Genomic DNA, 16,410 nt, shown 5'->3' with positions numbered 1-16,410 from the left:
TTTTATGGTAACATAGCATAAAAACCGTTTGTTGGCATTTTGCGATTTATGTCCCTTTGAAAAATTTCCCGAGAAATAATGACTATGTATTGCGGAGTTGCCACCTATTAACCCTCTAACGGGCAACATCGTAAAAACGATGCGATCGAGCAAATGATTACTTTTTCATGAAATTACACTCAAAAGAAGCTCGAGTGTTGATTTTCATGGGAAAATATTTATCTAGAGGACCGCTAGGTATGAAATAGTCCAATTTCTCTTTTTAGTTTTTCATGCCTAACGCTCTACCCAAATGTTTTTTCAATTCAAATATATTACAAAATTGAAAAAAAGCATGTAAATTACTCATAGGAAAAGTTTGAGATTGCACATTTTGTTCTAGATGTCCTTTTTCTTCAAACGTAAAAAAGGAAAAATTCGCACCATAATTTTTTTCGGAATTTTTCGGAATTCTTGTTTTTTAAAGATGATAACTTTTGAATGCATGGTCAGAATGTTGTGATATTAGTATCAACATGTCAGGAAATCTGTTCTGAACATATTTCTCATATTGTCAATTCAAAAAATATTTCGCATGTTGCTCTGGAGCTTCAAAAGTGAAGGCCGTCTACAGACGGTCTTACCCGTTAGAGGGTTAAGAGTCCCACGCGAAAATTATTAGCGTGGTTATTTTCTGCGTTTACCACACATGTTTGAAATTTAGCAATTTGGACCATCAGTTTTTCGTTATTGCCTCCCCACTGCACCCCTCCTTGCTTGACAAGCTAATTTTAAATATATTTAGTAAGTACAGGATAATTTTTATTAAAACATGAAATTGCGTACGACTCGTGAAATTGCTGCCAGGTGCAATAATATTGGGTGCTTTGCCCAAGTTAAACGCGGTCTAAAGGAAACACAGCGCTAGAACTGTTGTCAGAATGCTGTAAACAGGCATGTTGTTAACCTAACTGGGTCGTCAAAAGTAACTAAAACTTTATGGTTTCTGATAATTTCTTCCAATAATATCAAAATCGACCCGGCAATTGGGTCCTAAAATTTGTGATAAAAAGATGATTTTTTTAGAAGGAACGATAAAGCTTCCCATTATGACTACCAGAGTATAGTTTTTTCTTTTTTAAAAAGATGCAGAGCACTAAAAAATTAAAAAACAAAAATATTGTAATTTATTCTCCCTTGACATTAGAGATCTTCCTTGACATAACGAAAATAACACGTTTCTGGCAACAATGATAACTTTTTCTCACTGGCAACTCTGGTTTGACATTAGAGCAGCTGATCGTTTTGACAGTTACAGCTTCGCAGTTGTCTCTTGTGCTTGTCTGCGTTTTGCTGGTCGTGAGGAAGTGGAACATCAAATTTGTACTAGTTATCGGATAAAAGTTTTGATTCGGGTAATGTATTCCAATCCATCGATTCACGGTGCTAGACTTTGTCCAAATCTAGTTTGCGCTAAGAATGACTAAACGATGTCAAACTGATGGCCAACAGTATAATCTCGGTACAATCGACCCCGCAGAACAGTATGAAAAAAAAAAACGCCAACCGAAACTGGCACCGTATTATCAATCAGATTGGTATGTTCTGCTACTCCGATGTGAATCAGCAGTAGGGCGAACGGCAGACCAAAAATTTCTGTGCGTTTCTAACCAAACACGGTCGCATCTCGATGGCGGGTGTTGCATCCGACAACTGAAGCCATCCACGCTGTGATCAAGTGCAGTCACTACGCTTATTGCTGATTTTGACAAAGGCCTTAATTAAACTGAGATGACCGGAACCGGAAAGTGAGCTGTAAACTCAGAAAATGTTTTAGGTCGCGATTGCCAAGCCATTTCCTGACTTTGCAACTTTTGACTTTTTGACACACTATCACATGAGCGTGAAGGTAAACAAAAAGTTTTCCGTGACATTTCAAGACATACTATGGTTTCTTTTTATAATTCGTGTTGTCTAGACACCGCTTGACACAACCATGCACAACTATAGTTTGTCTATATAAGGTTGCCCAAATGTTTATTTTTTGTTAAAAATTTCACAAAATTAAAAAAAAGGTTTTTAACGGCAATAGCCTAAAAATATAAAATTAAATTTTAAAATATGTGTTCCTAACCCTAACCTCATCGTTTCAAGCTAAAAACGACATAGGGCTTTAGGACCCAATTATGAAAGAGTATTTCATTTTTGAGTTGCGCGGTGGATAATTTCTTACTCACAATATTGCTGATTGCACGAATTCTTAGACTTCTGCAAAATAATTCCAATGACAGTTAAACCACAGACAAACAGACATAACTCTTGGAAGAAAAATCAACAAAAATTATCGTACCTCGCATTTAGCCTGAACACTAGCACCATCTATGATCGACATTCCCAAATATCAAATCGCAATATGGCTGTCCCTTGAAGTAGCAAGTATTTTTTATAGGGAATTCCACTTCTTTCGTCAAAAAGCGCCACTTTGAGCAAAACGGAGACATTCCCAACTAAGCCCAAATTTGAAATGACGGTTTAATCGGTACGATGAATGGAAAACGAGTGTTATGTCTGTTTGTCTGTGGTTAAACCACTGACGAACTGACATGACACATAGAAGAAAATTCTTTAAAAACCATCGTCCTACACATTTTGCTTGCACACTAGCACCCTCTGTCATGCATGTTACGGAGTAGCTTGCGTTTGCAGGGTTTTATGCTGTAGGGTTTTTACATTTGTATGGTTTTATACTGAAAACTCGAAACAACATTCGCGCGCCGCGGTGTGGTCATGTTGCGAAACATGCTTTTTTGAAAAATGAGTGGTTTTTTATAGGCGAGTTCGAGCAAAACTAATAGCAACCGTTCGCTACCTGGTTGTGATTATTGGAACTACAAAAAAGTGCAATTCCCAAAATGCTTGCTGGTACCTATATGGAACTCGACTTTAAATGTAATATTTTATTGAATTACCAACAGTGGGAATGATGAAAATGGATAATAAAGGTACGAAAAAGTATTACCTTTCACTTGATATATATTGTTTCTGTTTCGGGAGATTATTAGAGCTTCGCAAGTGTATTTATTTTTACGAACTGATAGGTTATATGTTTGGTTCTTGGTGCAGATTATGCTAATCACGAAAAAAAATTTGAAAACACATTGGAAAACACTGAAGACTGGAAATAATTGGTGATTCTCTATCCAGGATATGTAAACTTTACAGCTGACTTTATGTACTTTTGTTTCATGCGGTACAAAATCAAACATTAACATTTTTCTGCCATAAAGTTAATTAATTCGAATATTTTCACTTGCCTTAACGTAAATAAACAAATTTCTTCCAATATTTCGCTATCTAAAATCCTGACAATTGAAAGGGTTAATCAAAAACTGCATTTTATTTCAGCTTTTTTCAAAAATGTATGGAGTTTGACAGCGATTTTACTTTTCATCACTTTTTTTATGCAGCGCCTCTAAGCGGGCGATAGCTTGTCAAAAACGCCTATTGGACGATGGAATTAACGCGAGTGTCTCGTCTGTTTGTCTGTGATTATACTGATTTACCCCGTGCCTGAGCCGCTTGAGCCAGGTTAATTTATAAATTCGCTGTTAGATTTCTAAAATGTGAATTATTTCCGAAAGGCGATCTTTTTATTCGGGCTTCGAGCAGTTTTGTTCCGGATTTCGAGTAGTTGAAGATAGCATATTTTTAGCAAAATCTGGCATCTCTGAACCACATTGGTTTGTGTTGTGCTTGTGAGATTTGCGATTTGCCCGTGGATGAGGTGGATCGGTATTTTTGGTATTTTTATTTTACGAAGTTTTGTGTGATGATCTTATCAGTGCAGGACAGTTTTTAAATTGGAAATTCTATTTCTCTTTTCTGAGCACTCTTGACACAAAATCAGCTTCCTCAAAGCATTTATTTTGATTATTATTGGCAATGGTAACCAGTAACATCCCCGAAAGCCGGCTACTGATTTGTGTACATGCGTTAAAAGAGAGAATAAAAGTTTCGTCACTGTAATCAATAAAGAAAACATTAAGGACTGATAAGAAATGAAAGCATAGTGCCAGGCAACAGCTGCTGAATTAGTCTTGTTGAGATCGTCATTAAGTGCGGTTCGCATCTCGCGTTTTTACAGCTATTATCAGTTATCAGTCTCATTCCGATTTCCACTTGTGCTGTGCAAAGATCCACTGCCCGTTGGAGAATGTAATCTAATCTTTGGCCTGCGAACGTCGCTCACCACAGCCCTTATCACTCGAATCGAATCCCGCAAAGTACCGCCACGACACGACGCAGAGAAAAGCACCAGCAATCTGAGAGAAAACTGCTTTCATTCACGCTATCCTCTTAGTGCGGCGCCAGTTTATCGTTATCTATACTGTCCTAAAAGTCATACTTTTATGAACGGAGATCTCCGATGTTCCAGGCAATTCATCTCGGACGAACTGTTGCAGGTAGGTTAAATTTCTGGCAGGTAAAACTAAGGACTGATAAGTATTGCCTTACGAACCATAACAGCAATACTGCTTGACATCCTACTAGTTACTAAAAATAGAAGCTGGCTTCTTTTATTTTTCGAAAAAAAAAAAAACGTTGCGATGTATACCTAGTAGCTATCTGCACACATACTCCTAGGATAGTTACTGTTAATCTTTCGGTGTGAGCTAAAAGCAAAAAAATACTCGATTTTTAGAACATTTTGTTTATAAATTAAGCAGTTGTAGTACTTTCAATTGACAAAATCAATTCACTGCACGTATTGGCGTTTACGTGTATTTTATGACGACTATGAATGACTCGACTATTTTTTTTATTGATTTAGTGAGAAGCCATATAGTGGCATATGAATGTAACAATTAACAATAGATAATTACTGTTTTCGTTAAACTACATTGTTAAGGCAACCCATATGTTTTCAAACATGTGGGTTTCCTGTGTAATTTATTGTTAAAATAAACATAAGCTATGCTGTCTTTGCCTTGGAAAGCATGGTTTCGAAAAATTATTCGTTTTACTAAATGTATTAGAAATCATATTTATCATGGAATCCGGTTCGAACGTGCCAGTTGCCTAGGTCATTTTGCTGGTGAACTCAAAAACACGTGATGAGCCGACGCCACGGTTGTACGACATTCTTATCTCTCTCTCGCAGGGTCCTACTTTCCGGTGGAAATTTTTTAGCACATTTTTGGCAATGAAACGAATGGTTTATCATTATTCATATTGTCGTAGGTTTACGCTCTACTGGGGGCTTGCCATTCAAAGTTTATTGCGCTTTACTTTCCTTGCTTTTAGTGTCATTTGCTTGGAATAATGCGTATATGCGTTTTACCTGCTGCTGCGCAGTGACTAAGAAGCCTTATCATTCTTGCAGGTTCCGTATTTACGTCTGAAGCTTGTTTTTTAACATTCACTTCATTCGATTGGGATTATAATGAAAAGTTTGCGTTTCTAAGTCAATTATCATTTTGAGTGAAGATCTGCATAAATTACACATTTTATACTATTTAAAACGAACTAAATCAAAAGGACTTGTTTGTTTTACACAATTTCCTTCCATCTGAAATTGCAGGCTGTAGCAATGTACTCCAAAGTATTATAATGTCGCGCCCGTTCGGTACGAACCCGGAAGCGAAGCTGCGACGAGTGTTGGTAGTATCGAAACTTACCCGATTGGAGTTCGAAAAGACACGTGATCAAGCTCTTAGCGATGAGAAACTGGAGCTCAAAATCCGTGGTCGTGGTTCTGACTATGATGCTATGAAATATTACCATCATCTGCATAAGGATGTGGAAGAGGATGTTGTTCAGTCTTTCCGAAACAAAGGCGTAGAAGTGAAGATAGTCAACCGTCTGACTATCAACAAAGATGTCCTGAGGTGGGCTGATATGTTAGTTCCCATTGGAGGTGACGGAACTTTCCTACTTGCGGCGGGACGTGCAAGTCATTTCATTCTAGATAAGGACAAAAAGGTTCCGGTAGTAGGGTTTAACTCGGACCCTCGACGATCTGAAGGACGATTGATGCTGCCTAAATATTACTCGACAAATGTAAACGAAGCAGTCACACGTATATTAGAGGGAAACTTCAATTGGATGCAGCGATCACGGATAAGGATAACGTTAATTGGTAATAATACCACTGAACGACCAATGCCAATCGACTTGCATGAATATAACGTATCGCCGGTCGATCATGAAGATATTTTCCCATTTGAAGAATCTGAGTACAAAAGTAGTAACCGTATTCTCCCACACTTAGCATTAAATGAGGTAACAATTTGAATATTTTCGTTTCACTTGAAATGTTTAAAGTTAGATAACTTTCTAGGTATTCATTGGAGAAATGCTTTCGGCTCGTGTTTCCCACCTGCATCTGCGAATTGACAATTCCGACGTGATCACGAAAACCAAAAGCTCGGGCTTGTGCGTCAGTACTGGAACGGGATCGACATCGTGGCTCACCAGTATGAATCGACTGTCGACCAGCAATGTGCGGGATCTGATCGAAATCATCAAGCAGTGCTCCAATTCGGACGCTCTAAACGGTATTGATCCAGAAATGGTTTCCGACGAGTACAATCGAAATTTGGTCTTCCTAACTGACGATCCCCGGCTGTGCTATTCGATTCGAGAGCAAATCTGCGTCGGAGTGTGGCCCAACCCGAAGGGACTCGAATCGAGGGGTTTCGCAAAACAGATTACGGTGAAGTCCAGATGTATTGATGCAAGTAAGTATAAATCTTATTTAATCCACGCAATAGTGAAAGTCGGTTAAAGACTATGTGTCAGAACGTAATCGATCTGAGAACAGTTGTACCTGCTATTAATTTGGGCGTTTCTAGGCGTTTTACGGTTGCTTCAACATGCAAAGTATTTGATACAAGGCCTCAAGTCATTGTTGTTTTTAGTAAACTAAAACCGTCACCACCCAAGTGACCAATAAATATTGGCATAACCAGTGAATCAGCCGATTATTAGCATTTGTCTCATTCTTTAGTGCACGCTGTTGTACCAGTTGCAAATAAGCATCGTTTGCACTATAAAAGGGTCAGTAGCAATGTTGCAAATCGAGCGAGAAGCAAACAATTGCCTAGTCTCATGCGAGCGAGTATGAAAAGTATAGCATCCAACGCATACACCATTGACGCAAACCACAAACAGGGATGGCACGTTCACTGTGTTTCTACACGCGGGTGAACTACACCCGCTCTTTCCTGTGTGAATCACAGTTGGTCAGAGAAGTGAAATATTGAACCACACAGCGTCGGTGCAGCGTACTCAAAGGTGAGTGTGTTGTTTCTTCACACTCACACTTGTTAGTCTCCTCTTTTCCATCGTGTTTCGCTAGTTCGCACAGGAGAAGGTGCGCTGGCACAGCCAAAGCTGCGTAGATATCACACAAATGCAAGACGGCACAGAATAGAAAACATAGCAGTAGTATTCGCGTAGCGCTTGCTATGTTGCATAGATGATGTATTTCGTGTATATACTACCGCTATTCGCATAACAGTCCCAGTTTCTATGGAGATGAAACTGTTATGTAAATAGCGGCAGTTTAAATACGCAATACATAGTATACGCAACATTACAAGCGCTACGTGAATACCCCTAGCATATTTTTCCGTTCGATGCAGCAAATGTGAGTGTGAATAAAATAGTATAAATTTTGTATAAGATATCTATCAATTCGAAACAAATAATCCTTGAAATAAACAGTAATTATATTTTGCAATTTATGGTGACAAGTACCAACTAATATTTTAGGGCTTCAGCATTGTCAGGATTTTGGTTGCAGTTGCAGCATACTGCATATGCGAAGTTTAAGATAACTGAAAATATCCTATTTTCTTAATATTAGGCCAAAAATATAGACTTAGAGCGAATAGAGCGAGGGTGAGAGTCTCAAACTTTAGTCGAATGTGTTGTTTAAGGGGACATAAACGACTAAAAATGTGTGTGTGTGTATGTGTGTGTGTGTGTGTGTATGTGTGTGTGTGTGTGTGTATGTGTGTGTGTGTGTGTGTATGTGTGTGTGTGTGTGTATGTGTGTGTGTGTGTGTATGTGTGTGTGTGTGTGTGTATGTGTGTGTGTGTGTGTGTGTGTGTGTGTGTGTGTGTGTGTGTGTGTGTGTGTATGTGTGTGTGTGTGTGTGTGTGTGTGTGTGTGTGTGTGTGTGTGTGTGTGTGTGTGTGTGTGTGTGTGTGTGTGTGTGTGTGTGTGTGTGTGTGTGTGTGTGTGTGTGTGTGTGTGTGTGTGTGTGTGTGTGTGTGTGACGCTTGACTTTAGTTATCTGTTTCTCGGATATGGCTTAACCAATTTGATCGCCGTTAAGCTTGATTGAAAGGTGTTACTGCCTTGCAGATCACTATTGAATTGTTTTGCGGTCCGAGGTTTCGTTTAAAAGTTAGGCCATTGCAGATAATTTTAAAAGTTTTTGGCCCCCCCCCCCCCCCCCCCTTTGGAAATTGGCTTGAAAAATCGTGGGGCAAAAAATAATTTGTAGGGTATGAGTTAATTTTTTTTCATAAAATCAATTGTCTGTGGGCTCTACAGCCTGAAAAACTCGAAAAATAAGTGTACGAGTTGAGTTAATGCTTCTAGCATGAAACAAAAATGGAAATTCGAACAACGGAGTTTCAGAAAATCGGCCGAAAAATTTATTCGAGCAAAAAAAAATATTGATCTTAGGCATTTTTACCGTTGTTCGAATTTCTATTTCTGTTTCGTGCTAAAAGCATTAACTCAACTCATACACTCATTTTTCGAGTTTTTCAGGCTGTAGAACTCAAAAACTTTTGAAATTATTTGCAATGGTCTTATTTGAAAAAAATCATACACAAAGTCATACACATAAGCATTCCAGTGCGGCGTAAAACAACCTCGCCGAATAAAACGCCGCTCCTGGAAAACCACGAATTTCAAACTTTATGTACCTTTTTCTCAGAAATTACACAACGTATGCAATTGACTTGTCTTGTGACAAACACCTTATGTTTGATAAATTAATATCCCACAATCATTAGTTGAAGCATATACCTGAATGAACAAGAAAAAAGAAATTACATTGTGCTTAGCTGCGCGACTAATGGAGTGTTAGCTAACACATTTATTTACAGGTTATCCCTATGGATTAATGCAATTGAACACAAAAAAAAATCAAAAAAATATGCATGGTGAAAGCTATGTCTAAGTGTCCCCCGCGTCTCTGTGTGTCACCGTTGCTAATAGGAATGTTTTATGAAAAATAGTGAACTAGCGGACAATATTTTTTTTAATATTAACTATTATTACTATGTGATGCCGGGCAGTAATTTTAGTTTTAATTTAATATGTATTTGTTGTTGAACATCACTTAAAAATGATTGCAAATAAATTTATGTTGACCCCCTGAAATTGATTTTTGTTGAAAAATATATTTAAAAATCAACATTTTTTTCTCAAACTGCATTATACGATGTAGGTTCACAAACTTCACTTTCCATGTAAATATGATGGATCTTGTTTTATGACTTAGCTATCCCCGTTGACTCACTGTTGACTACTCTCGCCTACTGTTAGAATAATGTCAATGTTAATTAAGGTGCGACTTGTTCATTTTTGATCAATATTACTTCTGTTGCCATCCTAATATTTGTGGGGTGTGGCCAAAGTTTCTTGGAAACATCGGGCAACATTAATGTTGGGAAAATTATAAAAACAAGTTACATGCTACATGCAGCGATGCCAGATCAGCGGTTTTCCCGCTAGATTTAGCGGAAGAAGAATTTTTCCACAAATTAATTCGTTGCCAAAGGCAAAATCCAACTGATTCATGAATTGGACACCAAACAGCACTTATGTATCTATACTATATGCATCGTAGTTTGCTATATACCGCAGCATTTGTATGATAACAAAACCAAAACAAATCGGTGCATTTTTGCTAAAACAAAATATCAGTGAGAACAAAGAGCCAATGCGATTTGCAGATATTTTTGATTTTTGGGTGCTTATAAAGATTGAGACATATTTTCCTTTGTCACCAAAAACCATGACCATTTGCCAGCGTTGCTAAAATTTTGCATGATTTTTATCATAGAATTTGTGCTAAAAGCTTCTTTCGAAATTTTTGCATGTGTTCTTAGACTCCTTAATCTTAAAATGCTTGCGAAATTTCGTAGTAAACTGTCATTATATGAGGGATAACAAAATATTTCTTTTTCTGTTTCCTGAAGCCAAAAACTTCGTCAACATGAATGCAGCAAATTTGCATAATGTTCATTTAATTGCAACCTCTCAATTTCAGCAGATCGTCTTCATTTCAAATGCAAGCCTTACTGAAATAAATATTTTTTAATTTTTATTCTGCACCAGAAACGAAAGAATAATATGACCTTTGATTCAGCGGGATTTCTAGCGGGAAATAAACTCTAGACAGCGGGATTTCAGCGGGAAATCAATCTCTGGGCAGCGGGAAAATGGGCAATCGACCTGGTAACACTGGCTACATGTCAGTTTTTAGATAGCCTACTTGCTAATACCGCGAAAATAGCTGTACAAAATCACGTCGGACTCGATTATTAACTAAATGTGTCGATTATACTACAACATGCAACATTGGTGTATTTTATTCATAATTAAATGTTTAGCCGTTAAAAATCAAATCAAAAATTATTTCGTATATGTCATAAACACCAATATCGGGACAATTATATAAATTACAATTCCAATAAATTTTCATAGTGACTAAAGTTCTTAGCGATAATGAAATAGAGCAAAACTGCTAGCCTGATTTTTAGTTAAGTCCTGTAAACAAAAATAAAGAAGCGAGAGTTTGTTTCCTTATATGGTAGTTTGGAATAACGCACGCGGTTTTTACGTTGATGGCAACAATAGAACCTATTCGAAAATTGGGTATTCTAAGAGCGCGAACAACCAGGTGTGATTTGTAATACAGTAGGATTTCGAATTAGGCAACAACGGCGTATCGCCTATGTTGCCAAAATCGAAACCGTGCTAAAATCGAGTCCCTTTTTTGAAATGAAAAAATTGAATGTAAATGCGTTGGAAATAGACTAAATATTATTAATCAACGATTGCAACTATTTTATCTTTAAAAAGTCCGCTTAGAGCTATTTGTCCGGTGCAAGTAAGTTTTTGGTAATCTGCGGTAAGACGTAGTCCTACGGCAATAAAAATATGAAATACCTTCGAAATATCTTCGAAATATCTTATTACCGCCAGCTCCACGCGAAAAAATCATTCATTAACATGCATCATAGAAGCATTTCAATTTCTGTGTAGCTCATCGAAATGGAAACAACACAAAGCGAACTCCCCAATAAACTGCTTCCAAGTGACTTCTCAGTATCTTTACCGCTGCAGCGCGCTGGTGAACTATACATTTCTATGAAGTGTGAATTCACAGTAAGGATCGCACAGCCAAGTCACACTTGTATCTCACAGTGAAGCCACACTTGGGGCCTTCACAGTGGCAGTGTAGTTGTTTTCATGTCCGCTTTGTGCGGTGTTTCGGAGAAGAAAAGACGCTGTCGTCAGTTCCATTGCCACTTACACTGCATCTAGGAGCCAGTGAACTAATGATTATACCTCTGCATCCTTGCTATTCGCTGAGAGAACTGTGTGAATCACTCTTCGCACCCGCTGCAAGTTGAGGTGCTGGCCATCCCTGACCACAAACAGCTGCCGTTGCTGTGTGCAGACATTCTGCTACCTACACACTCGCGAACGCACAGCCTCGTAGCGTCTTTTGTGCATTTTGCATTTTGTGCCCACATAAGCTTCTGTGCGGCGTTGGGTTTATCGTTTATTGGTGGCTTGGATTTGTTAGACCAAGATGGTAAAAAAGTCAAGTGACCGAAAAATGGGAAATAAATTTGAAAATTTTACATATTCCGTAAAAATAACTCTCTCTGCATACAAAAATTTCTGAATGGCATCGATCAAGGCATCGCAACAAGAATGACGAATGAAAATTCGATACTTGAAACTGCATATCGTTGCATTTCGACTATGAAAAGGAAGTATTCTACGCGCGGCTGTAGAAACCGGCAGCTGTTTGCTACGAGACATCAATGAACGTCCAGGTTGATATAGACCAATGATGGAACCCCATTGTCTGCATACCGACATAAACGATAACGACCAACGATGTAGTAACTTCGCGACTTCCCGAGGACCCAAAGCATCTTTTTCCCACACAAAGACATCCACAACGTCAGCAGGAGATCACCTGAACAGTGTACAATGAACAAAGTTGACCACGTTCTCATAGATGGCCAATTTTTGGAAAATACATTTCCTACGGGTTACGAACATTAACCCTCTAACGGGCAACATCGTAAAAACGATGTGATCAAGTAAATGACTATTTTATCATGAAAGTACACTCAAAAGAAACTCGAGTGTTGATTTTCATGGAAAAATATGTATCTGGAGGACCGCCAGGTATGAAATAGTCCAATTTCTCTTTTTCGTTTTCCATGCCTAACGCTCCAACCCTAACGCTGCCTACCCAAATATTTTATCAGCCTCTTCGGCCGATCTCTTCGGCTGAACATTAGGCAGCTATACAACGCGCAATCTGCCGAGAACTACGCGCGAATACTTGATGAAGTACTCCCTTCTTCCGAGGAGTGGTCATTTGTGAGACTGCTAGTCTGGTACTAGATAAAGAGCACCAGAGTAGGTACACGAAATACTTGGTTTGACGGAGAATGCCAAAAAGCAGTGGAGCTGGAGAGAAAAAAAGAGAGCTTGGATCAATAATCTCAGCATTACCACAAGAACTTGGCTAAATATCAACAATCAAGGAACCAATGGACCACGATCCTGAGCCAGAAGGAGGACAGAGAACGTGAAGAATTAGAATAACTATTCCGCGCAAATTTTACGAGAAGATGAACCAATCTCGTAAGCGTTACACACCAAAACCTGACGAGGAAGAGATTCATCACCAACGAGCGCAACAGGTGGAAGCAGTTCGGCGAAACGATTTTCACCAAGGGTAGCCAACTGCAAGGCTTTGCCGACGACATTGATCGCACAGCCAAGAACTTTGCGACGGCAGAGGCAACCTACGCCGGATTGAAACCGGATTCTAGGAGGATTGAGCTAAAAATGCACCGAAGATCAAATACATGAAAGGAAGAAACAATATAGATGCGTTCTTGCGCGGACAACAACACTAGTAAGGAGATCCAGCGGCGTATTCAAGCGGGAAATCGGGCCTACTTTACTTATGTGCCCAAGTCCGCTGGTTCAGCAGAACAAAGGGATGAAATCAGAGATCTCCACTGCTGACGGTTTTACCTGCCATGGCTTTTACCTGTCGGCAGGACAGGTTCTTGTCTACAGCCCGGATGTACGCTACCCTTGCGGATTCCAGTCGGGTGCTTCTCTGCAGATCTCGTTCGCTCCTTCCATTAAGGCGTGTCCGATCCACTTCCACTTCTTGTTCTATCTGCCGTTGATGCCATTGACGATGAAGTTCCTAATTGGATATCCAGCTTTCAGTCCACCAGGTACGAATAGTATGGCACCGAATGGCTGCAGGCATCGATTAATAAATGCCGGCAGTTTCTGCGCCGTCTCCGCTAAGACGCACCACGTATCGCAGGCATACAGCAGTACGGATTTAACGTTTGAGTTGAAAATTCGGGTTTTCGTACGTAGAGTGATCTGGTTTGAGCGCCAAATGTTTCGCACACCTGCAAAGACAGTTCTGGCCTTCCTGATTTGTGTGGCTATATCAGTCTTGGTACCACCATCGGGCGTTGCCTGGCTACCAAGATATTGAAAGGCATCTACCTGCTCAATTTATTGTCCCGCTACTGTGAATTTGGTGGAATTGTCAGGGTTCACACTACCATAGATTTAGTGTTTGCTACATTGACTGTTGAACCTGCTGCCTGAGTGCACTCGGAGATATACCATACACTGTATATAGTTTCGACGTTGTGCGAGCAAGACGATATTGTCGGCTAGGTCGAGGTCATTTAGCTGCTCCATCGTTAGAGGATTCCAAGGCCATCCCACGCATTCCTTACCGCATTCAGTTAGGCCTCATTTTTTAGGAACCTTGACCAATATGCCCTGCATCCAGTCCAGTCCACCGGAAAAGTTGCAGTTTTTCATATATTGCTGAAAAGCTAATACATCATCTGGGCTGACAAACGTGAGTTTGAGCACCTCGGCTGAAATACAGTCTATCCCCGGCGCTCTATTAGGTTTCATACTCTTGATTGCTGCTTCAATTTCATCCAGCGATGGCGCCTTCGAGTTGACGCGATTAATTCGATGAACTGTTGGCCTCATTTGATTGGTCTCTGACATTTGAAACTCGGAGGAGTTGTTCCAAATATTCAGTCCATCGCTTAAGCTGTTCTGTACAATCAGTCAGTAGCTGACCAGCCCTGTGCTTTAGCGGCAGCTTTGTATTCGTCCCAGTACCACTAAGCTAACGAGAAATATCGTACAACAAACAAACTTTGCCCTTCGCAAATTGTTACGATCAAAAGGCATACGCTGCCGTACAAAGCTGACGATGTTCAAAATCCTTATTAGACCAGTAGTTCTTCATGGACTTGAAGCCGTGACGCTGCTTACGGAGGACAGACGCGCCCTTGCCATGTTCGAGCGGAAGGTACTGCGGACGATATTTGGTGGAGTACAAACTGAAAGCAAAGAGCGGCGGAGACGTACATGAATCTCGAGCTACATGCACTGCATGGAGAGATTCCCATCGTACATCTGGAGAAAGTAGGCTACAGTGAACCGGACAACTGTGCGACAAAAACAGTTCTATTCCCCGTTTGATGAGAAAAATTTCACAAAACACTCACCTCGATAGTTTGTACTCCCCTGGTGACTTCTCTGTAACTTTTGATGGAAACCGCAAACCCTTAAACGGGAACATCGCGTCACCAGAAAAATAAGTCGATGAAGACATGATATCTGATTTTCTCCTGCTGGTTGGTACCACAACTATTATCGCGACCGTGTCTCGTACTCTATAACGGGTAAATAATTAATAGTTGGTTGCGTTAACTAACTAAAACAACAGTTTTAGAAGGTTCATGCTTATCGTTATAAACAGCCGGTACAAACCTAGGACAGGACGTGCCAACTGGCTTCTTTCTCTTCTTTTGATTATGACCGCCATCCCGATTGAATATTCTTTGTACACTCTGCACCACTGTTGCCTGCACATATTGTTTTAAGAATAACTTCGTTTGCCGAAAAACAGCTCCCGAATACGCCATAATTAATGCGACCAAAATCATGTTTTGCATTTCATTTTGAATATTAAAATTCGTGTACAAACAAAACTAATATAGAACCAAGCATAGAACTACAGAATACAAAAGAAATCAAAATTCGGAAATAATAACTTATTGACGTATTCCCACTAATGAGTTTCAGCAACACTGAAAGCGATTCCGCGTTATATTTTCCAGTGAACGGTTGCTCGTTACTTTCAGCCAATCAGAAATTGGGTCAATTTTGGATCAACGCCGCGGTTGACACTTGGCACGTCCTGTCCTGGGTACAAACAAATCCGAAATAATCTGAACGATACGTAACAAATAACTTTTTTCGAATACCTTTGGAAATCCATGGTTATTGAATGTTAATCCAGGACCAGGCCCATAGCTTTCCTGATAAATCTCTTAAAAAGTACGCCAGACGCTTAAAGACTTTCATAATACATAAGCCAATGTGTCCCCGTGTTCTATTAAGGGTAGTGTCCTAGAAGTAGTTCTAGGCAGACAGTTCTATTCAATAAGTTAAAAATTAAATGAACAAATGTGTTTCGTTCAAGTTTTTGTCATTTGCAAAGGCTTTTTCATTCCCTAAATATACAGAAATCTTATAAGTTTTTATTTCTCTGTCCTAAACAGGCTTAGTGATAGACGGAAGTATTGCGTACAACTTTAACGATGGAGCACAGGCTCTGCTAGAGGTTCACCCAGAGGATGCACTATTGACGATAGTTATGAACTGAGGACCGACGATTATTGGGTTGCTTCTTTCATATAAAATTATAATAGGTAGATATGTAAAAAGTGGAAAGTTAGCATCGAACAATTTGATTATCACAGAAATCACAAAAACGGCTGCTTCAGCAACAAATGGACGCTTCGTACATAAAAAAAAGAATGTGTACTAAATTAAATTAAGTTATTGTTAGCTGTTTTTACAAACAAAAAAATATGCATTTATTTATGAAACTGAAAAATGTTTTAGTGGTCACTACAGTTTTATTACAAGTTATATCACAAACCTCGCAAATACTTGTCAGTACCTGCCAACATTTTAAAGAGAATCTCAATGTCATCATAATTACAGAAATAAACATGGCCAACCACTTCAATACACGATACAGTTTTACTTTATTTGGTATTAGTCGTATTTGG

General features: G+C 39.2%; 1 protein-coding gene across 1 annotated transcript; it reads left to right on the top strand.

Annotated features, from left to right (window-relative positions):
- The first annotated feature begins 3,801 nt into the window (after positions 1 to 3,801).
- Positions 3,802 to 16,204, top strand: LOC128734950 (NAD kinase 2, mitochondrial). The gene is made up of 4 exons (XM_053829367.1): positions 3,802 to 4,442; positions 5,561 to 6,261; positions 6,320 to 6,719; positions 15,895 to 16,204. Exons 1-4 carry the CDS (start codon positions 4,406 to 4,408, stop codon positions 15,996 to 15,998), a joined length of 1,242 nt encoding a protein of 413 aa, XP_053685342.1. The 5' UTR covers positions 3,802 to 4,405; the 3' UTR covers positions 15,999 to 16,204.
- Positions 16,205 to 16,410: the final 206 nt, after the last annotated feature.

The sequence above is a fragment of the Sabethes cyaneus genome, chromosome 2 (genome assembly GCF_943734655.1).
Source record: "Sabethes cyaneus chromosome 2, idSabCyanKW18_F2, whole genome shotgun sequence".
NCBI classification, from domain to species: domain Eukaryota; kingdom Metazoa; phylum Arthropoda; class Insecta; order Diptera; family Culicidae; genus Sabethes; species Sabethes cyaneus.
The sequence above is the reverse complement of the archived record's forward strand: the minus strand, read 5'-3'. Positions and strand labels throughout refer to the sequence as shown.